Source organism: Hyperolius riggenbachi, chromosome 7 (assembly GCF_040937935.1).
Source record: "Hyperolius riggenbachi isolate aHypRig1 chromosome 7, aHypRig1.pri, whole genome shotgun sequence".
Classification (NCBI taxonomy): Eukaryota; Metazoa; Chordata; class Amphibia; order Anura; family Hyperoliidae; genus Hyperolius; species Hyperolius riggenbachi.
The window spans coordinates 77,049,534-77,074,439 of NC_090652.1; the positions used below are offsets into that span (position 1 = coordinate 77,049,534).

The 24,906-nt window shown below is 45.8% G+C and overlaps 1 protein-coding gene and 1 long non-coding RNA gene across 2 annotated transcripts in view; one reads left to right on the forward strand and one right to left on the reverse strand.

The window, feature by feature from the left end:
* Window positions 1-24,906, forward strand: part of TEKT4 (tektin 4) — a 150,835-nt gene that overhangs the window by 24,284 nt on the left and 101,645 nt on the right. Inside the window, exon 3 of the mRNA XM_068244155.1 lies at window positions 19,068-19,211. Coding sequence (XP_068100256.1) covers window positions 19,068-19,211 — 144 coding nt within the window. The remainder of the gene's footprint in view (window positions 1-19,067; window positions 19,212-24,906) is intronic.
* The window catches only part of LOC137524380 (uncharacterized), a 111,959-nt gene that overhangs the window by 17,335 nt on the left and 69,718 nt on the right, over window positions 1-24,906 (reverse strand). The gene's annotated exons all lie outside the window — the stretch shown is intronic.

Below are 24,906 nucleotides of genomic sequence, written 5' to 3' on the forward strand. Positions count from 1 at the left end.
CGCAACAGTGCACGCGGTTATGCGCGGTCTCCACGTGATAAGCACAATAGAGACAAGCACGCCTAACTAACCATTAACAGACAAACATGAAACTGAGGACGCGAGCGCTTGCTTAACGGTTACCTCACCGAGCCTCCAGCAAGCGCAGCAGACAAAACAGACACACGAAAACAGGGACAAGCGACAGAAGGATCCTCAGCGCTAGCGAAAAGTAGCTAGCGCGATCCCAGGAGACAGAGTAACAGAACAGAAGGATCCCCAGCGCTAGCGAAAAGTAGCTAGCGCGATCCCAGGAGACAGAGTAGCAGAACAGAAGGATCCCCAGCGCTAGCGAAAAAGTGGCTAGCGCGATCCCAGAAGACAGAACAGATGAGGTAGGCAGAAACAACCGCTGTTCCAACCTACACTCCAGACTCAATCAGAAGGATCCACAGCCGCTAACGCTAGGGCTTGTGCGATCCAAACACAAGACAGACGGAACAGGCAAAACAGATAATACAACCTGACTGGGCTAGAAGGGGAGCCTAAAGCAACCCCCAGGAATTAACTATACTAGATAGCAATGGCTGACACTCCAGCAGTGTCCATCAGGAACAGACCATGGAAGGGAAATGTCCAGCAAAGCATTCTGGGAGCAGAATGCTTTTATAGTGCTAGTCATCAAAAGAAGGCAGGTAACGGATTTGCATGACAAATGTATGCAAATCCCTCAGCAACACAAGCTGCACAACTGACAGAAGGTCTCCTTTCCAGAGTCCTGCAGCAAGCAAACCTAAACAATGGTCAAAAGGCTGCCTGCCTGCGCAGGCAGCTGAGCGGATTCTCACACTACTGCTTTAAAGAGGAACTTCAGCCTAAACAAACATACGGTCATTAAGTTACATTAGTTATGTTAATTAAAATAGATATATAATCTCTTACCCACCCTGTTTTAAAAGAACAGGCAAATGTTTGTGATTTATGAGGGCAGCCATCTTTTTGGTTGAATGGAGGTGACAGGGAGCATGAGACACAGTTCCAATTGTCCTGTGTCCTGATCACCCCTCCCAGTTGCTAAGCAACGAGAACACCAATATCAGAAATCCCATCATGCTTTGCACAGCATCAGGGGAAAAAAGCCCGGGAAGTTTTCTTTGATGGGGTAGAGCATAGCTTCTGTGCAGCTACAAATGAAGCTTTGGTAAGAAAAACAAAGTTCTGAGGCTGTGAAACTGTTAAAAAAACATCAAGCCTTGTCGGTGCTGTTGAGTAGATTTATAGTCCGGAGGTTCACTTTAACTCTGTCCCCTGGCTGCCCATGTGACCACTCCCCCTCTGAGTCATGTGGTTCTCTCTAATTTCTGAACACCAGGCTGGGTTCACAGTGTGCCGAAATGGTTCCATTTCTGTATTGAAGGGTGCACTGTATTGCTGGCAGGGTCCCTGCTGCTCCGGAGCGGAGGTGTGATATCTAATAAATGGCAACACAATCTTTAGTCTAGAAAAATGCCTGAAGGTCAGATCTTTGCGCAGTTACACACAGCAGATTCCAAAAGAATGGGTCAGTGTGAATGTCCTGTTCTGTCAAAAAGCATGGCTAAAGACTAAGGTACCCATTTACAGTACCATTTTTATGAAATATTTTTTATTTAAATTTAGTAAATTGGAAATAATGAATTAGAAATGATCATATTTATCCAGCAATGTTACCATTTTATTTTAGATAAGAGACAATTGTTTAAATCCACCAGGTGAATCAATAAACCGTCTATTTACACAATCAACTGCTGGCTCTTTATTTACGATTCAAGCAGATTTATCTGATCTTATTAAACAATCCTTTATAAAAATTGTACTGGGCACCTATAAAGGGAACAGTCTTGGATCAGCAGGCTTGATGTCTGAAATCAAACGACAGAAGAAACCTTGACTGAAGAGGGCTTTAAGAGTGATCACCTTAGAAACCAAACTAAGCTGAGCTGCTCAAGTGACAATTGCTATAGTTTGTTTTCACTGCAACTTCCTGGGGCTATTTCAGAGGAAGAAAAAAGCTTATTATGGTAAAAATTAATAAGCACTGTATTTTTTGGACCATAAGACTCGCTTTTTCTCCCCAAAAGTGGGAGTAAAAAGTCAGTGTGTCTTATGGTCTGAAGGTGTCCCCCCATAATTGCCCGCTCTATCATAGCTGCCCTTTGTCTCTGGTGTCCTCCTGTCTCCCATCTGGCCGGTGTCCCTTGTGTCTCACTGGCCCCGTGCCATCCTGTGTCCCAGCTGCCCTCCTGTATCCCCCTGTGCCGGAGAGACGGGACACAAGAGAACACTAGGGGCACAGGGAGGGGAAGGGGGGTGCGGTGAGACACAGAAGGACACGGGACACCAGCCAGAGGGGAGACAGGGGCGCACATAGGACACTGGGGACACCGGAGGATACATGGGGACAAAATAATTGGGGAGAAAACACCTACAAGACGCTTGTGGACCATAGACGCACCAGATTACATTTAAAAAAAATTTCCTGGCTTTTGACCTCTAAACATGGGTGCGTCTTCTATTCCGGAGCGTCTTATAGTCCGAAAAATACTGTAAATAAAAAATGCAGCAACTGAAATACACAAATCTGTTGAAGTATTGAACAGTGCATTAGTCCTAAAGCTACATACACACCAAAAGATAAAATCTGGTAAAGTGACCGATGAAGGACTACTCATCGTCGATATCAGAATCAGCTTTATCAGCTTTATTCGCCAAGTGCGACAGGTGCCGCACCCGGAATTATTTGTGGACACATGGCAGACATGGATGGTAGTGCGTGTTAACAGCATCAGTAGTAGCTACATAGGAATGCAACAGTATGACAACAACAATATAGGAATACAACATAGGAATACAACAGTTAACAGCGACAATATAACAACAACATTGATAATAACAGTAACAAAGCATAGTATGGCTGAACAGCCCCATTTGCCAGAGTTAGCGTGATACGATTGTAACACGTGGAACGGTGGGACAGTGTGGACTACAGGCATGCACGCATGCTCTCAGTCATTGAGTAGGAGAACTGCCTGGGGGAAGATGGTGTTTCTGTGCCTGGTGGTTTTGGTGGGGATGGTCCTGTAGCGGCGGCCTGAGGGCAGGGGGTCGAAGAAGCCACTGCCAGGGTGGGATTGGTCGTCGGTAATCCTGTTGGCCCTGGACCTCATTCTGGATGTGTGGAGGAGGTCCAGGGGAGGCAGAGGTGACCCGATGATCTTCTCAGCGGTGCTGATTACCCTCTGAAGTTTGTGCTTGTCCTTTGTATTTGCCCCCGAGTACCAGACAATAATGGAGATGCAGAGGACAGACTCAATGGTGGCCGTGTAGAAGCTAGTCATTAGCTCCCGTGACACTCCAAACTTCCTCAGCTGCCTCAGCAAGAACAGTCTCTGCTGGGCTTTTTTTTGAGTTACGGAGGTGTTCACATCCCACCTTAAGTTCTTAGTGATGGTGGTGCCAAGGAACCGTGCGCTGTGTACTCTGGAGACCTCAGTGCCATCAATGTAGACTTGATATGAGCGACAGGAGAGGACTGCAACTGAAATGCCAAACGATTGTTAACCAATAGCATCAGTAAATTATGCAGGCTATAGGGGAAAGTGCAGTAGACTTTGCGGACTCATAGTTTAAAAATCGTTCGTTGCTCTGTACACCCTGCTGATGGTGAACGATTTCTGCTGAAGTGATCCATCACTGCAATCATTCCTTGGCTTATGGTTCATTTAAAGTAATACATAAGTGAAAACAAACTCCTAAAATGACTTTTAGATATCCCACCGTTTTATGTTATGTTTAATAACTTAAAAACGCAGATTTATTGTTTTGTCTGGGCTGAATGTAACAGTCTATTTCTCAGAGTGCTCAAATATATGAACGATTGACCTTTTTATCTATCCTCTCCCGGCAGAGAACTGGGCTTCCTACAGCAAAGTATTGTATGACTGTAATTCCTTATTAGTAGTTCGACTGGGTCCTGACTGGAGAAAAACTCAGTTTCATAGTAGAATATTAACCCATTTAGGCAGAGTAAGAAGACAAGCATCACAGCATATTTATTTGTGTGCTGTGATTTGTACGTATGCATGTCTATCTCATCATGTCTCATGTCACTTAAAGAGACACTGAAGCGAGACTAAATCTCACTTCAGCTCTCATATATAGCAGGGGCATGTGTGCCCCTGCTAAAACGCCGCTATCCCGCGGCTGAACGAGGGTCCCTGACCCCCCAACCCACCCCCCGCAAACCTTGGTCGCAGACTTGGTCGCTGATTTTGCTTCCTGGAGGCAGGGCTAACGGCTGCAGCCCTGCCTCCCAGCGCGTCTATCAGACGCGCATCGCCGCCTCTCCCCCGCCCCTCTCAGTGAAGGAAGACTGAGAGGGGCGGGGGAGAGGCGGAGATACGCGCTGACAGACGCGCGTGGGGCAGGGCTGCGGCGGTTAGCCCTGCCCCAATGTGGAAGCGCTCCCCCGCATTACGGAGGGGATTTGGGGGGACAGGGACCCCCGTTAAGCCGCGGGATATCGGCGTTTTAGCAGAGGCACACGTGCCCCTGCTATATATGAGGTCTGAAGCGAGATCTATTCTCGCTTCAGACTCTCTTTAAAGAGAAACCTTAACCAAGAATTGAACTTCATTCCAATCATTAGCTGATACCCCCTTTCCCATGAGAAATCTATTCCTTTTCACAAACGATCATCTGGGGGCTCTGTATGGCTGATACTGTGGTGAAACCCCTCCCGCAGAAAACTGTGAGGACCATGGTCCAGGCAGTTTCCTGTCTGTGAACCTTGTTGCATTGTGGGAAATAGCTGTTTACAGCCAGGGCCGGATTACCGACCAGGCAAAAAAACAGTCTCTTGGGGCCCCATTCAGAGTCAAAGGGGCCCCATCAGCACATAAACCAGCCCTCGCCATCCTGTCAGCGGTGGCTGGATGGTATAATGGTTAAAGGGACTCTGAGCAGTGCAGTAACTATGGAAAGATGCATATAATTTTAAAGCTCTCTTTCTCCTCTTTCCAATGATATATAAACAGCCACCCTATGCCGATTAAGTTTTCGCTATTTTCGCGATTGTAATCGCGGCCACAGGATGACTTTTCTCCAAAGTCGGCAGCTCGATTCAGCACAATGCAATGAAATATAAGGAACCCAGGGGGATATAATTACAAACATCATGCTGGTAGGTGTGAGGATGTAATTAATTAAAGGCATACCCACAGGCACTGCTCCGAGTCCCTTTAAGGGCTCTGCCTCTGACACAGGAGACCAGGGTTCGAATCTCGGCTCTGTCTGTTAAGTAAGCCAGCACCTATTCAGTAGGAGACCTTAGGCAAGTCTCTCTAACACTGCTACTGCCTATAGGGCGCGTCCTAGTGGCTGCAGCTCTGGCGCTTTGAGTCCGCCAGGAGAAAAGCGCGATATAAATGTTATTTGTCTTGTCTTGTCAAATGATGCCGTGCGCTGCTGATTGTCTTCAGAGCCAAGCTCTCCTCCTACGTCCCCCTCCTGCTACTGTGCACTCTGCTGCTGCCCACTCCGCCCTCCCTTCCCACAGAGAACCACAGCTGCAGCAAGAAGGATAGCAGCAGATGGCAAACGCTCACTCACCTATCCATGATCCAAGCGATAGAGATCCCGTCATCTGAAACCCATCTGTCTCTTCTACAGTGCAGCCGCTCGCTCTGAACTTCCTGATTATCAGATCAGACAGGAAGTAGGAAGTAGTAATAGCAGTAGTAATAGAGCGGCAGCACTCTAGAGGAGACAGATGGGCTCCGGATGACGGGACCTCTATTGCTTGGATCGCAATAGGTGAATGTGAGTCATCTGGTGCTGTCATTCTCCCCCGCTGTGGCTGCCTTCTCTGCTGGATTATCGTATTCACTGGGATGGAGGCTGCATGGTGGCTGTCTAGTTTGGGAGGAAATCGGTTGTTCGGTGGTGGGGGTGGTTAAGTAATTCCGTCTGGGGAACGGCTTCCAGTTTGGCGGTGTCCAGAGCTTTCTGCTATTACCAGGCTGGAGATGCAGGGGGAAAGTGCTGCTGCTGTGATATCTGGCGCCCTCTTCACAGGTTTGCCCCAGCCCCTGAGTGCAAATGTCCCAGCCATTCATCTCTCACTCTGCATTTTGCCGCTGCTATTCCCTGCATTGTGCACCCACAGAGGAAAGTGGACTGTTGCCCATAGCAACCAGCAGCTCGGCTGCCCCGGTGTGTGCGGTATGTTGCTGTGCAGCTGCATCTTCTGATTTTATTACGACATGATGGGGGGCCCGAATCAGTTACTTTGCTTATGGGCCCCATTTAGCCTTAATCCGGCTCTGTTTACAGCTGTTTCCAACTGCAAAAAAGCAAGCAGCAGCTGCTTCCACTGACATCACCTGCCCACAGTAAAAATGTCACCATGTGAAAAATGTCAGAATGTAAATCAGGGAGAGGAAAGATTTTACAATGGGCAAACACTAAATAATTTATACATAATTATTGCAAAAATGAAGCACTTTTTTATTACATTATTTTGACTGGTGTTCTTCTTTAAGGTTTCCTTTAAGCCGTCACTTGTGATTGTCGATGTTCAAACGACAAAGATGAGTCATTCATTTTTAATTCTTTTTTTCTTCCCGTGCATATCAGGATTTACTCTCCATGTGGGTTGGTTTAGGGTAAAATGGAGCCCTGGGTGAAAATGCTTGTGGGGCACCTATGGAGCTTGGGGCCAAGGGCAAGTCCACAGTTAATATAAATGATTACAGTTGTTGAAGTCTGACTCGGAATTCCAGAAAGGATCCCATTGTTGTAGACCAGACAGGTGATGACCAGAGCATGGACCAGGAGTTTGGCGGTGTTGGGGGTTAGGTAGAGGCACGTTTTGTCAATGTTCTGAAGATGGAAGTGCCAGGACCTGGAGATTTTCTGCATATGGGGGATGAAGGAGAGTGCTGAGTTGAGGGTGACACCCAGGCAGTGGGTTTGAAGGACAGGGCGGATGGACATGTTGTTAATAGCAATAGAAATGTTGGGGAGATGTTCGATAAAATGGGGTGGAGAGATCATGAGTTCAGTCTTTTCCAGGTTGAGTTTCAAAAATCTTCCGGACATCCAAATGAAGATGACAAAGCTGAGACAAAACAGAGGTACTGTTTTGCTTTGTATGGCAATGTAATGTAATAATCAAGACCTTTGTCCACAGATGTTCTCTTTGAATACCACAGTAAAACGTAAACTATGAAATTTATAATCTGCCTCATTAGAGCATCCCCCTGTCCCTCAAACCCTCCTGTATTTACATATAATTTTGTTGATGAGGTTGGGAGTCAGAGAGCTGTCAGATGTTATGGAAGGATAGAGAGAGAAGGACAGATGAGTGACAAGCAGCTTCTAAAGTCCAGGATGATTTAAAGATAAGGGAGGTCAGAGGTGACAAGAGAGGAGCAAGTAGATGATTGACAGCCCGGAGCCTCCACAGAGGACTTCAGATGGAGAAGAACACAACATCTAAGGGAGCTTTTGTGCTTCTAGGCAAATCTGTAAAGGACATTCAGGTCATGCAGAAAGGCAGTTCCTGTGTATATAAAATAAAGAGAAAGATGAGAGAATAGGAAAGGGGATGCGCTAATGAGGGAGATTATAATTCTCAAAATGTGCTTTTTACTGCAGTATTCAAATAGAACTTCACATGAATCATATAGACAAAGGTCATCATGATTATCATATTACATTGTCATACAGAGCAAAACCGTAAACCGTGGTTTGCCCTGAGCGCTGTCATGTGACCTACAGCCTAGGCAGAAGGTCACATGTAGACTTTTTATGTCAATAAAAAATGCAGGAGCCTTTTTTTCTGTCATATAGACTCCTGTTAGAAGGACAGCTGGTGATTAGAGATGGCCCGAACGGTTCGCGGGCGAACGGTTCCTGGCGAACTTCTGGTGGTTTGCGTTCGTGGAGAACTTTTCCGGAACTTTTCCGGAAGTTCGGTTTGCCCCCATAATGCACCATTAGGGTCAACTTTGACCCTTTACATCACAGCAGGCACATTGTAGCCAATTAGGCTACACTCCCTCCTGGAGCCACTCCCCCCTTATAAAAGGCCGGCACCGCCGGCCATTTTACTCACTTGTGTGCCTGCAGTAAATAGAGCTGCTCAAATCCGGAACCGGGAGACAACCGGATATCTCCCAGTAAACCTGTGCGGGGTGGGCGGGGGTGGGCTTGTGGTCTATTTTTTTTTTCTGTGTCTCCCACTGACACTTGTGTTGCATAGACAGCCTTGATAATTCATACTGTGTGTGTGCCACTACCAGGCCCACCACTTTCAGCGACTACCTGTGTGTGTGACAGGTGCACATTGTAAAACCCATTACTGCATATACCTACCTACTTGTTGTTCACAGTGCACCCACCCACCTACCTACGTGAGTTGAGCACACGCAGTATCACTGTGCCTGTCCGCTACCTGTCTGTGTGTGTGACAGGTGCACATTGTAATACCCATCACTGCATATACCTACCTGTTGTGTTCAGTGCACATACCTCATCACTGCATATACCTACCTGCACCTACCTACGTGAGTGCACGCAGTGTGATATACCACTCCGTGCATACCTGTTAGCTGCACCTGTGTGACTGCACAAGTCAGTGCATACCTTTCACTTCATCTCCCCGATATGGACACAACGGACAAAACACGCAGAGGTAGAGGCAGACCCAGAGGAAGGCCACCCGGCAGGTCTGTGCGAGGTCGTGTTGATGTGATTTATTGCGGCCCTGGCCCAAAGTACAGTGCTCAGAAGAAGGCACGTCCCATCAACTCTCAAGATTGTCAGGACGTGGTTGACTATTTAACACAGAACACCTCATCTTCCGCAGCCACCAGAGCTACTACAAGCACCACATCCGTTGCATTTGACACTTAGCAGGAGTTAATTGGTGGGGAATTAACTGATTCACAGCCATTATTGTTACAACCAGATGAAGGCGCTAAGCAAGTTACACCACCTCATATGTCTGAGTTAGGCAGCGACACTATGGACGTAACGTGTGAGGAGGAGGATGATGAAGTTGGTGCAGTTTTGGAGGTATCTGAGGCAAGCGAAGCTGGACAGGATGATTGATGATTATGATGATACGGATCCCACATAGGTTCCTAATAGACAAGATGACCAAGGGGACAGTTCAGAGGGGGAGTCGGAGAGGAGTAGGAGGAGACGAGTTCCTGAAAGAAGCAGGGGGAGCTCGTCGTCAAAAACAGCTGGTGGCAGTGTCCGGCACCATGTATCGCCACCTATGTACAGCCAGCCAACATGCCCTTCAATGTCAGCTGCTAATGCCACCATAGTGCCATCACCCCAGGGGGGGGGGGGGGCTCAGCTGTTTAGACATTTTTTAATGTGTCTGCCTCAGATCGGAGCAATGTCATCTGTTCTCTCTGCCTCCAAAAATTGAGCCGTGGAAAGGCCAACACTCACGTAGGGACAAGTGCCTTACGAAGGCACATGGAGAAAAGGCACAAACTGCAATAGGAAGAGCACCTGAGCAAAAGCAGCACACAAAAGAAAAGCCACCCTCCTTCTCCTCTTCCTCCTTCAGGCGCAGCATCTTCAGCTGCTTTCTCCCTTGCACCTTCACAGCCACCCTCCCCCACTCCGCCTCTGCCCTTGAGCGGTTCCTGCTCCTCTTCCCACAGCAGCCAGGTGTCCGTGAAGGAAATCTTTGAGCGGAAGAAGGCAATTTCTGCCAGTCACCCCCTTGCCCGGCGTCTGACAGCTGGTGTGGCGGAACTGTTAGCTCGCCAGCTGTTACCATACAAGCTGGTGGATTTTGAATGTAAAGTAAATTTGTGGCCATTGGGACACCGCAGTGGAAGATACCAGGCCGCAATAATTTTTCTAAAAAGGCGATACCCAAACTGTACCGTGAAGTTGAAAGGCAAGTGGTGTCATCTCTGGCACACAGCGTTGGGTTAAGGGTCCACCTGACCACGGATGCCTGGTCTGCCAAGCATGATCAGGGCAGGTACATAACTTACACAGCCCATTAGTTCAATCTGGTGACCGATGGCAAGCAGGGAGTACGTGGCTGTGCAGCGGACCAACTTGTGACACCTCCACGGCTTGCAGGCAGGCCTCCTGCCACCTCCTCTCCTCCTGCTACATCCTCTTTGCTGTCGTCTTCCTCCTTGGCTGAGTGGCACTTCAACTCTACTGGTGCTGCGATCTCCTCTCCAGCTACACAGCACGATCTCCCCAGGGCCTATGCTGCATGCCAGGTACGACGCTATCACACCATATTAGACATGTCTTGCCTCAAAGCGAAGAATCGCACTGGACCAGCTCTCTTGGCTGCTCTTAACCAACAGGTGGATCAGTGGCTGACCCTGCACCAGCTGTAGATCGGCAACGTGGTGTGTGACAACGGCAGCAATCTCATTTCCGAGTTGAATTTGGGAAAGCTGACACATGTACCCTGCATGGCACATGTGCTGAATCCAGTCATTCAAAGATTTGTGTCAAAGTGCTCAGGCTTAGAGGACATCCTGAAGCAGGCCGGGAAGTTGTGTGGGCTTTTCAGGCGGTCTTACACGGCCATGGCACGCTTTGTGGACATTCAGTTGAGAAACAACTTGCCGGTGAGACGCTTGATATGTGATAGCCCGACTCGCTGGAATTCGACCCTGGTCATGTTCTCTCGCCTGCTAGAACAGGAGATAGCCGTCACCCAGTACCTGTACAATTACAGTAGAAGCACACAATCTGGGGAGATAGGGATGTTCTGGCCCCCGAACTGGACACTGATGCGAAATGCATGCAGGCTCATGCAGCCGTTTGAGGAGGTGACCAACCTGGTGAGTCGCAGTGAAGGCACCATCAGCGACTTGATCCCATGCGCTTACTTCCTGGAGCATGCCGTGTGTAGAGTGGTAGATCAAGCTGTGAAGGAGTGTGAAGAGGAACAGTTACGGCAGGAACCGTTGTGGGAGCAATTTACATCAGAATCAGATGTTTCCTCAACACCTGCGGCAGCACAGAGGGGGGAGGCATTGTCACTGAGAAGAGAAGTCGCCTAAGTCACAAAAGTGTTCAGTACCTCACCCTTATCAAAATGAATGAGGCATGGATCCCGGAGGGCTACTGCCCGCCCGAAGACTAAGTCAGTCCCCACACACAGTATCTCTGCCTGCACGCCGTGTGACTAGCTGCCTGCCCCAAGACTAAGTCGCTCCCCACACAGCATCTCTGCCTGCAGGCCGCTTGACTGCCTTCTCCGTCACCACCAACAGGGTCCAGGACTCCAGGCGGATTCCTGAATTTTAAGACCGCTGCTAGCAGCATTTTTTTGGTGCCTGTACATGCCTGCCTAATTTTTCTGGCTGCACTGCAGCTGCAACAACAAAACAAAAGGCATGTACATGTGCCCATTCCCCTTCGCGATCATTACCTTGCCGCGGTGAACGGGCTTGCATATCACAATGAAGCAATGACTGCCGGCTATATGAGTGTCTCGGGGGGTGGCACACCAAAGATAATAAGGTCGTTGCTTCATTGTGGACAGACCAAATTTGATCAGCTGGACAGTCACTGTTGTTCTATCATTGAGCTACCACAGCCCGGCGACCATATGGGCTTGGAAACCTCCAAGGCCTGCACTCTGGCCATGGTGCGCACCAGTCCAGCACGGCCGTCACTACGCAAACAGCTGTTTGCTGTGCGTTACACAGTGAGTTTGGTGTGTCAGTGTGAAACAGTACTCTAATTACACTCGCTGATTGATGTATACACATGCAAGATGTTTTAAAGCACTTTAGGCATGCAATTTAGCATTCAATGTGATTTCTGCCCTTAAAACGCAGCTTTGAATCCAATCCGGATTTTTCCTGGGGACTTTTGGCGTGTATCCCACTCCGCCATGCCTCACTCCAGGTGTTAGACCCCTTGAAACATCTTTTCCATCACTTTTGTGGCCAGCATACATTTTTTTTTGTTTTCAAAGTTCAGTTGTGGCAACTGCTGTGTTTGTGATTTAGTAGAGAGAACAAAAACTTTTAGGAATGCGAAGGGTACCAGAACATACGAAATTAGAGACAATATTAACTGTAATTCTGAGAGAGTTGTGTACTGTATTACATGTCCTTGTGACCTACTTTATATCGGAAAAACGAAGAGACGATTGGGAGCAAGAATTGGGGAACACGTGAAAAATATTGAGAAAGCAGAAAAAGATAGCCCCCTAGGTCTACATTTTGAGAAATATCACAATAAGGACCCCTCAGGTTTACGCTTTAAGGGGATTTTGAAACAAAAAGTGCCGAAAAGAGGAGGTGATATCGAGAGGGAACTCTATAGAATCGAAACCAGTTGGATCTACCGATTAGGCACAAAGATTCCACAAGGACTAAACTCTGATATAAATATGGTGTATTTCCTAGAGTAGGAGTTGATCTAAGTTGTTGTGACATAAAATGATATTTGATAGATCTTGAAAATTGCTTGCTGGATGGTTATATGCGGAAAAAGTAAATATCATTTTGAATACAGTATGGATTATGTTTTATAACGGACTGTCTGCGGCCTGCGTGTAAAATGAACTGAACTGCATTCTGTATGCAGAGTAAAAAATAGAGGCGCCAAAATAGGATAAAATAAATTAGAAACCGTTTAAAATGAGGGGGTGGGTGGAACCACTACCCTCAAAAATGACCAGGCTAAATGCAAGCCGCAATAACAAACAGAGCTTGAGCGCTCATAATTGACCCACAACTGTGTTCTCCTACCTCAGATTGCCTGATGAAGCGGGATGTGTGCCCGTGAAACGCGTTGCATTATTTCTGGAGACCAATAAATATCTGTTTGTTATTGCGGCTTGCATTTAGCCTGGTCATTTTTGAGGGTAGTGGTTCCACCCACCCCCTCATTTTAAACGGTTTCTAATTTATTTTATCCTATTTTGGCGCCTCTATTTTTTACTCTGCATTCCTTGTCCACCCCAGGTGGAGGGGTGTATCCCCATCTTCTTGCTATAGAGAGCGACTTTTTATGCCTGAGTGGGGTCAGGTAGATAATTCTCCCCACCTGTCATTACAGTGGTCGCCTGCGTGGTGACCCACACTTGTGAGTATATTCTCATTCAAATTACTTTTTTCCATAGTGGCGTTACATACTGCACTAGATACGGCTCTCGGTTTTTGTTACCTGTTTCTCAAGCATGCATTCTGTATGCCCACTAATAAATGGTCAGAGTTACTGTGGAGAGTTTTTAGGAGCAAGTGTAGCCATAAGCCTGAAAAGACTGCGTGCCAGCCCACAGAGGGTTAAAGGAAAGGAGGAGTGTGTAACCAGATAAAAGGGAAGTCTATTCCTGAGAGCCCTAACCCATTACGCTTTGAAAAAGCCCCGTGGGCGGGGCGAAACGCGTCAGCGGGAGGGTCCTGGTTGAAGTCATGTGAGCGCTCACAAAAAAGGAACCTACAACGCCTGTCCGCGGACCTCCGGGGGAAGATTGTTGAAGTGACGCACCGACTTCAAGCTGCGGGGTGACGAGGACGTCGGGCGACTGGACTGCTATGCACCCTGAGCTGAGCTTCCCCGGGAAGATGTGCGGTGAACGCCAGTAGCGTAAGTGCGAATACAATCACTCCACAGCCACACCTGCCAAGGGCTGATTGTTTGCAGTATCAGCGCTGCTGCCTATTGAGGTCTAAGTTGGAACAGATAGGCATACGGGCATCCGTGGAGCTGCAGCACCATGCAGGGGATATTCCTTAGTGGAACAAGGGGAGACCTAACGGTTACACCATAAATTAGGAATACACCATTGCATATCAGAGACACTGTGCTAGGATAACTCAGGAGAGTCGGAGCCCATTGGAGGAGTAAGCCAAGCATTGATCAGGCTGATTTCAGCGCTAGTGTATACAACATGAGATGGCCATCTAGCAGTGTGTGAGTGGAGGCCTCGCGGTGTGCGTTGGTGGTGGGCCCACAGATGTCAGACAGTGGTTGGTGGACCAATGTGATCAGCATAGGCTTAGGCTGGGCGATCATATTTGAGAGTAACCATCACTGTGACAGTGGGGTGAGGAACAAGATATGAATTGTATGGCTACATGTACTCACCAGAATTGGTTTTAAAAAGGTTTTAAAGGGGAGGGTTCCATGTGATAATTGCTGGGATTTTTGTATGCCATCAATACAATATTTGTTACAGCACATGAAGAGAGGATGGTTACTCATGTTTGTGGTTACTGTATATTGTATTATCAGAATCTCTCCTCAATACATTGAGTGGTGCTAACAATCGGTTGTTGGCCACCCGATTCCAATTTTGTGTGTATAACATAGCATTGACACAGTTTCCTAGGCTTGGGTGTGAGGTCTGTAGTCACAACACCCTGGAACTAGTCTATAGCATAACATAGCATTGACACAGTTTCCTAAGCTTGGGTGTGAGGTCCGTAGTCACAACACCCTGGAACTAGTCTATAGCATAACATAGAACTGACACAGTATCCTAGTCTTGGGTGTGAGGTCCATAGTCACAACACCTTGGAACTGGTCTAAAGCATAACATAGAACTGACAAAGTATGCGAGAGTAATCTAGCTCAGTGTGAATTCCCAGGTCCTCCCGGTTCTAACACACTGTAGGATCTGACTGAGGTCTGTGTGCTAACACATAAAGCATTTGCAATGGCAGACAACCAGCAACTGGCAAGCAAGCTGTATATATAGCTGCTGGAGTCTGCCGCCCCGCCCAAGCCACTCAGCCAATCATGAGTCCAGCAGGAATCAGCTGATCCTCCTGATCAGCTGACACTTCCTCTGCTGGTATAAAGGTCCTGACTTCTGGGCCGCGCGCGCGTAGCTCTCCATCCGCTCATGTAAACTAACAGACCCAGCCACATCAACCGTACGCTGCAGCATACAAACCGCCGTGTTGGACGCGGAAACAGCCGCCTTGTTGTCGGTACATGCGGCGACCTTTCCGCGTCCTCTCGTAGTGCCAGGCGTACATCTCCGTATGCCAGCCGCTGCGCTGGACGCGGACTCAGCCGCCCCGCCGTCAGTACACGCGGCGGCTTTTCCGCGTTTCCTCACAGAAAGGATACAGAAAGCTGTCTCAGAGACTTCAGCTGTCTGTTTCCACAGTTAGGAACAAATTGAGGAAATGGAAGACCACAGGCTCAGTTCAAGTTAAGGCTTGAAGTGGCAGACCAAAAAAAATCTCTGATAAACAGAAGTGATGAATGATGAGAACAGTCAGTCAACCCACAGACCAGCACCAAAGACCTACAACATCATCTTGCTGCAGATGGAGTCACTGTGTATCGTTCAACCATTTGACGCACTTTACACAAGTGGATGCTGTATGCGAGAGTGATGTAGAGGAAGCCTTTTCTCCACCCACAGCACAAACAGAGCCGCTTGAGGTATGCTAAAGCACCTTTGGAATAAGGTGCTGTGGACTGATGAAACTAAAATAGAGTTATTTGGGCATAACAAAGGGTGTTATGCATGGAGGAAAAAGAACACATCATTCCAAGAAAAATACCTGCCTGCTACCTACAGTAAAATATGGTGGTGGTTCCATCATACTGTGGGGCTGTGTGGCCAGTGCAGGGACTGGGAATCTTGTCAAAGTTAAGGGACGCATGGATTCCACTCAGTATCAGCAGATTCTGGAGACCAATGTCCAGGAATCAGTGACAAAGCTGAAGCTATGCTGGGGCTGGATCTTTCAACAAGACAATGACCCTAAACACTGCTCAAAATCCACTAAGGAATTCAAGCAGAGGAACAAGTACAACATTCTGGAATGGCCATCTCAGTCCCCAGACCTGAATATAATTGACAATCTGTGGTGTGAGTTAAAGAGAGCTGTCCATGCTCGGAAGCCATCAAACCTTAAAGAACTAGAGATGTTTTGTAAAGAGGAATGGTCCAAAATACCTTCAACCAGAATCCAGACTCTCATTGGAACCTACAGGAAGCGTTTAGAGGCTGTAATTTCTGCAAAAGGAGAATCTACTAAATATTGATTTCATTTCTTTTTTGTGGTGCCCAAATTTATGCACCTGCTTAATTTTGTTTAACCACTTAAGCCCTCAGTCGTTTTCACTTTATGCATCCGAGCAATGTTCACCTCCCATTCATTAGTCTATACTTTATCACTACTTATCACAATGAACTGATCTATATCTTGTTTTTTCCGCCACCAATTAGGCTTTCTTTGGGGGGTACATTTTGCTAAGAGCTACCTTACTGTAAATGCATTTTAACAGTATCAATAAAACTGAAAAAAATGCATTATTTCTCAGTTTTCGACCATTATAGTTTTAAAATAATACATGCCTCCATTATTAAAACCCACGTATTGTATTTGCCCATTTGTCACGGTTATTTCACAGTTTAAATTATGTCCCTATCACAATGTATGGCGACAATATTTTATTTGGAAATAAAAGAGCATTTTTTTCCATTTTGCATCCATCACAATTTACAAGCTTATAAAAAAAAATATAGAAATATTTCATCTTTACATAGATATTTAAAAAGTTTAGACCCTTAGGTAAATATTTATGTATTAATGTTTTTGTTTTTTTATTAAACATTTTATGTGGGTATTTTTGGGAGGGTGGGATATAAATAGTGTTTTATTTGGGGAAATATTTGTGTATTGTAATGTTTTTTTTACTTTTAGATGTAGTTTTACTTTTTGGCCACAAGATGGCAATCTTGAGTTTGTTTACATGACGTCACTCTAAGCATACAATGTACGCTTAGAGGGACATCGAGTCAGAAAAAGCGTAGCTTCCGAGAGAAGCTGTCACTTTTTCTGGGGGGGAGAGGAATCAGTGATCGGGCACCATAGCCCGATACATTGATTCCTGGGCTACCGAATCCGCGGCCGGGAGTGCGCGTGATCGGCCGCGGGAGCACGCATGTCCTCCTTGACGTTTTTAAACGTCAAGGAGGACAAAGTGGTTAAACAATTATTGCACACTTTCTGTAAATTCAATAAACTTCATTTCACTTCTCAAATATCACTGTATGTGTCTCCTATATAATTAACTGATTAACTGACATTTTTTATCGTAACAACCAACAATTTATACAGGAAAATCGTTATGATTAACAAGGTTGCCCAAACTTTCGCACCCCACTGTATATTTATAAAGAATAAAAGCCTTGCTGAGAATCCCCTTTAAAGAGATGGACTAGTCCAAACCTGTCACTTTTTCTACTACCTACTGTAAGTGACAGCAACATAGGAGAAAAGTAATTTATGGCTCATGGAAAAAACATACTTATTTGTCTATGTTTGCACATATTTTAAATGTTACAATTTTTTGCCATAGTACCCCTTTAAGGGGTAAAAACTGTGGATTGTGAACCAGTTAAAGCAAACCCGAACTGAAAAATGAATATGCACACCGTACTTCTCTCCAGTGTATTCTACTCCTCAATCTCTGTGTCCTCTACTGTTTCCTGTTTGTCCACTGTGATCAATGGAATTCTCCATCTTCTATTTTGAAAATGGCCCATAAAAATGGTCCCATAACAGCTTCCTGGTCAGCACACAGTTAATCTGTAATAAGATATAGGGAAACTTGGACATTACCTTGCTCATCAGTTGTCCTTTCAGTTATAACTGACAGCAACTGATATATTTTAGTTCTGACATAATCCTCACCATTTGGACAATGGTCCGATTCTGGCAAAGTTCCAAAACAAGGAAATGGAAAGTATCCAACTCCAACCCACAGGAATCAGTGGGATTGCAACAGTCTGGCATACTCCAAAGATAGCTAAACAGTTAGGGAAGCTAGCCGCTGCAGGACAAACAGTTGGAAGAGTAATTCCAGGAAGCTGGCATGTTTTGCAGGGATGTCAGCAGAAAAGCCAGACAATATGCTTCTAGAAGGTGAAGCCAAGCAATCATATGTGAAGATGTAATGCATCCTGAAAGCAAATGAAATGTGGACCAATAATCAGTACTTAAATCATTAAATGTCCAGCAAATAGATGAATAATCCGGACTTAAAGTGGACTCAAAGTCTTGCACAGCACACGATGAACAGTTTATATCTCACACATCATTACTGAAGAAATCCACTTCTCTGTGTTCTGTTTGTTTAACATTAACCTTAAGTCAGAGAAAAAAAAATGAGTTTTACGCACCTGGAGCTTCTACCAGCCCCCTGCAGCAGTCCTGTGCCCTTGCAGCCACTCACTAATCCTCTGGTCTCCCGCTGCCAGCTACTTTCGTTTTTGCCGACAGGCCCGTCAGGACTGGCCACGCGTAGCCTTTTCCGCATTCCCGACTGTAATTGGCGCTATTGCGGGCTGCAACGCGTCCAAAAATATGCATTGCCAGATATCTATGCGTTCGTAATGCGGCAACGCGTATTTTTTTACGCGTTTCGGCCAGCAATAGCGCTAATTACAGTCAAGAATGCTGAAAAGGCTACGCGTGGCCAGTCCTGACGGGCCTGTCGGCAAAATCGAAACTAACTGGCAGCGGGGGACCAGAGTATTAGTGAGTGGCTGCGAGGGCACAGGACTGCTGCAGGGGGCTGGTAGAAGCCCCAGGTGAGTAAAACTCATTTTTTTTTCTGGCTTAAGTGTCTCTTTAAGCAGATCAACCTTATCAATAACTGTGACTAGAATGCAGGAGCTCTGCATGGCAGCTCATCATATAGTGAACACCGAGGCTTAACCCTTTCTGTGCCTTCTACAAAAGTTAAACTTCAGTTGTTGTTTTTTTTTTTTTTTTTTTTTTAGGATTTCCATAAACTGTACTGAATAAATATTTTAGAGCAGAGAGGAAGTTCTAAATTTAGTTCCACTTTATTACACAGAGTCGTCCTGGTGAGAAAATGGTTAGATGGAATGGAAGTTCATATAGAGGTCCATGTGATGAGGGATGGTCCATGGAGTATGTCCCAAAGGCAGGAAAAGCAGGCCAGGGCACCCATGTTTTCATTAAGATAATTTAATTTAATAACCATGTTTTAATTAGTATAAAAATATGTGACTTGTTTCCCTTTAGCATGAACAGAGATGCCAAGGAGAAGCTGGAGATGGACTGGTCCGATAAGGTGGAGGCGTATGACATGGACGATAAGTGCGGCAGATACAATAACCAAAGCACCAACATACAGTTTCATCCCAATTCCTCCAAATTGGAAGACAAGTAAGAACAGAATATATTTGCGATGATCTATAGGTCAGATTCCATTCAATCCATCATACTGTTCCTACTGCTACTGACCTCTTTCCTGCTGAAATACCAGATCTTCCAGCCACTAGAGGGGGTAGTGTGTACAGAGAGTCCATTACTACTCTGTGCATGTTCTGCTGCCTGGAAAGTGCCAACTGTTTATTTTTAGACCTAGGAAGATGGTTGCAGTAGATCTGATGAGGAAGATCACTGGTAATGTTTCAGAAGATATGAGTATGAAAAAATAAATACTGTATATTCCTGCGTATAAGACTACTTTTTAACCCTTGAAAATCTTTTGAAAAGTTGGGGGTCGTCCTATACGCCGGGTGTCATTGATGCCGGGTGATACGCCCTATCCTGTTACCGCCTCTCAGATCTCCCTGCTGAGGGAGCGCAATCTATTCTTCCATACCGCTCTGATAAACAGGTAGACAAGGAGAGCTGACCAGTCAACTTAAAGGGAAGGTTCAGGGAGGGTGGCTAAAAAATAAAAATCAATTTCCACTTACCTGGGGCTTCCTCCAGCCCGTGGCAGGCAGGAGGTGCCCTCGCTGCCGTTCCGCAGGCTCCCGGTGGTCTCCGGTGGCCGACCCGACCTGGCCAGGCCGGCTGCCAGGTCGGGCTCTTCTGCGCTCCAAGGCCCGGCACTTCTGCGTCCCACGCCGGCGCGCTGACGTCATCGGACGTCCGCCGGGCTGTACTGCGCCTGCGCAGTACAGCCCGGCGGACGTCCGATGACGTCAGTGGGACGCAGAAGTGCCGGGCCTTGGAGCGCAGAAGAGCCCGACCTGGCAGCCGGCCTGGCCAGGTCGGGTCGGCCACCGGAGACCACCGGGAGCCTGCGGAGCGGCGGCGAGGGCACCTCCTGCCTGCCACGGGCTGGAGGAAGCCCCAGGTAAGTGGAAATTGATTTTTATTTTTTAACCACCCTCCCTGAACCTTCCCTTTAAGGAGAGTTGACCAATGCAACAAGTCAAGTGATTATATACTGTTATATACTGGGTAACACATACATTACAGCATCAGTATATGTTCATACACAGCACCAGTACATGATTTTTTTTATTTTAATTTTAATTTGGTGTGCGTTGGAAGAGGGCTAGTCTTATACGTCGAGTATATCCCAAACTCTATATTTTAACTGGAAAAGTTGGGGGGTCTTCTTATACGCCCAGTCGTCTTATACGTCGGAATATACGGTACATGAATAAAAATACAAGGATAATGAGTATTTTTCCAGGTTTCTGGATATCGTCTCTGCATTAATACATGTGCTCTTCATAATTCTTTGCAAATTTTTTTTATGAGACAGCATTGGGAATTTTTCCTGAAATATTAATTGCAGATGTGAATTTCATGTTTGCTTTTTGTTCAATATTTTTGTGATCATATTTTTATAATCCGTCTTTTAAAGGACACCTGAAGCAAGAGGGATACAGAGGCTGCTATATTTATTTCCTTTTGAACAATACCAGTTGCCTGGCAGTCTTTTATGCATAAGTAATGTCTGAATCACCTGAAACAAGCATGTCACAAATCCAGTCAAAGTTCGGTCAAACATTTGATCTGCATGCTTTTTCAGGGTCTATGGCTTAGGGCCCATTCACACACGCAAAACGCTAGCGCTTTTGCTAGCATTTTGCTCAGGCGATTTTTTTGGCGTTTAAAGCGAATAAAATCGCCATTTACACTTGCCGATTTTTTTGCATTTAGCCAGGTGACCATTATAGGTATGCTCAAAGTTGTCTCTTGCCCAGGTCCACATTTCATCCTAACCCATCTCTGTGCCAGCAACCTGTTTATTCATAGTAGTATGGCTGAGAATAACACTATGGCATATACTGTATTTATAAAGGGGTATTATATTATGAGTGCAGGTAGCATGCATGAAGTTTATTGGTCTTTATGTGATTACATAACACCTAAAGAGGCCCTGTAGTGACAAGTAGTAGAATGCAGTAAATTATTCAGGATACCTACTTTTATGGTAATTTTCCCGTCTTCAGCATCAGAAACACTTCCTATATGTATATATTGCTGTATATTAGTATGTCTCCCTTCCCTCCCAATGATGTTTAGCTTAGGCTGATTAGCATAGCAGAATACCCCCCCTGTGCATTATGGGAGACCAGTTATATGTAGTACTGGCTTCAAAACTCTCAGTAACCACACATTCCGCAGAGCTGCACCTGACAGGACTAAAGACATCGCCAACTGTGATAAGTGTCAGAATGTAAATCAGGGTGAGGGAAGATTTTACAATGGGCAAAAGCTGATTTAATAATTTATGGGTGAATATTGTAAAAAAAATGAAAATACAATCTTTTCTGTGTTCTGCTATGTCCCAAGCAAGATTTGCAAATGATTGCTACCTAATAGCAGAAAATGTATAGTAACCCCAGGCTAAATTTGTTGGATCACTTCAATTCTTCAGTGTCACTCCAGGCCTATTCATTTCAGAAAATGTAATTTCATATGCGCAATATTTCCTTGCTACTTCAGTTGCACACTTAGGCAGGATTCTCAGCTGTTAAATTGGGTGATTTTCCACATAGCGTGAAACTGCGCACTGTCGCACATATCGTGTCAATGGCCCACTTGCAAGTCAATATTTTTTTGTTTGTTTGTTTATGTTTCTGTTTTTGAGTTTCATGCGTGGAAAAAAAAAGATAGCTTTCTGCTTTTTTTCTACCTCATACTGTACTCATTGCTAATTGCTAATTTTATTGTATTTGGGGCAATTACAAAATCATATGAAAAAAACAAAAAAATCATATGTTCAAAATGCAAACAAAAATGTGACCACCTTACCATGCAAAAAAAAAAAAAAAAAAAAAAAAGAAAGAAAGAAAGAAATCATCCGTAGTATCACACAGTCAAGATTGGTATAAAAACAATTAGGCTCATCCACGGTATAGGAAATATACAAATTAGGCAGTGTAGTAACATGAATTGACCACTAGAATGTAGGAAGGAAGGATAGATAGCAGATTATTTATTTCTGCTATTAAAGTGGTCTGAAACTCTGTTTTCCTACTTTGTATTACTAATACAGTTATCATATTTGCTTTTGTGCATAAGTAATATTGTCTGTTTCCAAAGTATAGTTTATCTTGCCCTGAAACCTGCCATTGCATTTTATTCAAACTGCGTTTTATTATACAGTATATTAACATCTTCTAATTAGCTGTTCTGAGCTGTTTGTGTGCTTAAAGAGGATCTGTAACGTCAAAACGTCCCCTGGGGGGTACTCACCTCGGGTGGGGGAAGCCTCCGGATCCTAATGAGGCTTCCCACGCCGTCCTTCGTCCCTCAGGGGTCTCGCTGCAGCCCTCCGTGAAAGATGACGTCAATATTTACCTTCCCGGCTCCTGCGCAGGCGCTCTGACGGCTGTCGGCTCTGAAGTAGGCGGAAATACCCGATCGCCGTCGGGTCTGCTCTACTGCGCAGGCGCAAGTTTCCCGCGCCTGCGCAGTAGAGCGGACCCGACTGAGATCGGGTATTTCCGTGTAGTTCGGAGCCGAAAGCAGCCACAGCGCCCCCGCTGGAGCCAGCAAAGGTAAATATTGAATTTACAGTCGGGTCTGTCGCCGGCTGTTCGGAGGGCTGCAGCGAGACCCCCGTGGGACAGAGGACGGCGTGGGAAGCCTCATTAGGATCCGGAGGCTTCCCCCACCCGAGGTGAGTACCCCCCAGGGGATGTTTTTGAGGTTACGGAGTCTCTTTAAAGCACAGAGAGCTTTACAGAGAGCTCCTTTTCACTTGTTACACTGTGTTTACACGCATGTATCAACATTGGAATGCAAACAAAGAAACACATATACTGTTATCTCCAGTTTGGATGCGGATTTAAAGCTGAATAGCAGGACAAAGTGCTTTGTTTAACCATTTCAGTGATGCTCTGCTTAAAAAAAAATTCTGGGATAGTAGCTTTCAAGCTGTGAGGAATCTTTTAGAGCAAAGTAGAAATACTGACTTTCACACCACTTTAGTGTCTGTCCAAGCCCAAGTGAAAGTGAACATAAACTGATGAGATAAACAATTGTATTTATGCTCGTATGCCTAAAAAATACTTTTTTTTTAGATATCTTATATTTAAATGTAGACATTTACAAACTACAGTAGATTGAATGTTTTGTTGCCTCTGCTCAGTGCCAGCATATTAATTGTCCCAGAGTTATAAAAATGTCAATAGTTCATACATTTTATCTCCCTCTGCCCTCAGAAGTTGTATTCTGCCAAGAAAACTTTAATGGCTGTAATTTGCTTATCAGTGATGTTTGCTATATTTCTGACAAGGTACTGACAAGACAGAAGCTGCCACTTCCATGCCTAGAAATTAACTCTGCCAGGCAGTAAAATAGAACAAGTAACACAGCCTGGTTATATAATTATTGTATTTATAAAGTGCCAACATATTACGCAGCGCTGGACATTAGTTAAGGTTACAGACAATATTTAGGAGTGACATACAGCAATATGACAATTCAGGAATACATGCAAACCAGATCACACAGCACAGTATGAGTACAAGGTAATGCTTAGTCAGTCACTGGAGGGGAGCATGGAGATTAGGCAAGCCAAGTTCACTTAGATCCATAGGATGGGTGTACGGTAATGGGGGTGCATAAACAGGTAGGAGACGTAAGGAGGAGAACCCTGCCCGAAGGCTTACTATCTAGAGGTAGAGGTAGGGACACGAAAGGTAGGAGACCAGTGTTCTGCTGGGGATTTAGAGCACTAGTGGGGGAGGGGGGGGGGGTTAGGCCAGAGTGAAAAGGTGAGTTTTGAGGGCCATCTTGAAGATTTTGAAAAATGGGGAAACCCTAATGGGTGGAGGTAGGGAATTCCATAGTGTTGGAGTATCTCTTGAGAATTCCTGAAGGCGTGCATGGGATTGGGTGATGTGGGCGGCAGTCAGGCGAAGTTCATTGGAGGAACGGAGTGAGCGGCTAGGTGTGTACCTCTGAGTAAGATTGGAAATGTAGTTTGGGCAGGTTGTAGTTTGTGCAGGGATTCACAGAGGGGAGCCGCCCTGGTGGAGCGATGGGCGCAGTGGATAATTCTGGCTGCCGCATTCATGATGGACTGCAGCGGGGCAATTCGGGTCATAGGGAGACCAGACAGAAGGGCATTGCAGTAGTCAAGGTTATTAATATATTTTGCACTGTACATACACACACGTTTAGGGGCCATTCACCCCTAAAATCGCTAAACGCTAATGAATTCCATTAGCGTTTTCCGAGGGTGATTGTTCCACGATGTAGCGTAGAAAAATAAATGGACAAATTTGCGCATTTGGGGCAAATGCGATGAGCGGTTCTATACATGCTAATTGTGATTGCTCCAGAATTGCTGTCAAAACGCTGCAGGTAACGTGTTTACGATTAGCGGTAATCGCAAACTGCCCGTGATCGCGGCAGTGAGAACACTGCCATATACTACAATAGTACAAGCGGTTTAAAAAAAATGCTAGCGTTTTGTGATTAGCGGGAATGGCTTGATTCCCACTTAAGTGTGAATGGGCTCTTATCTCATCATGTCACATGTCTTCTCAGGTACACTTTAACCGTTTCTGCCGCCCGGACATGAAGCTCCCGGGCGCACCCCCAGGTTGTCCCCCGGTAGCCCTGGGATCAGTGAATGGGAACATGGTTCCCGATC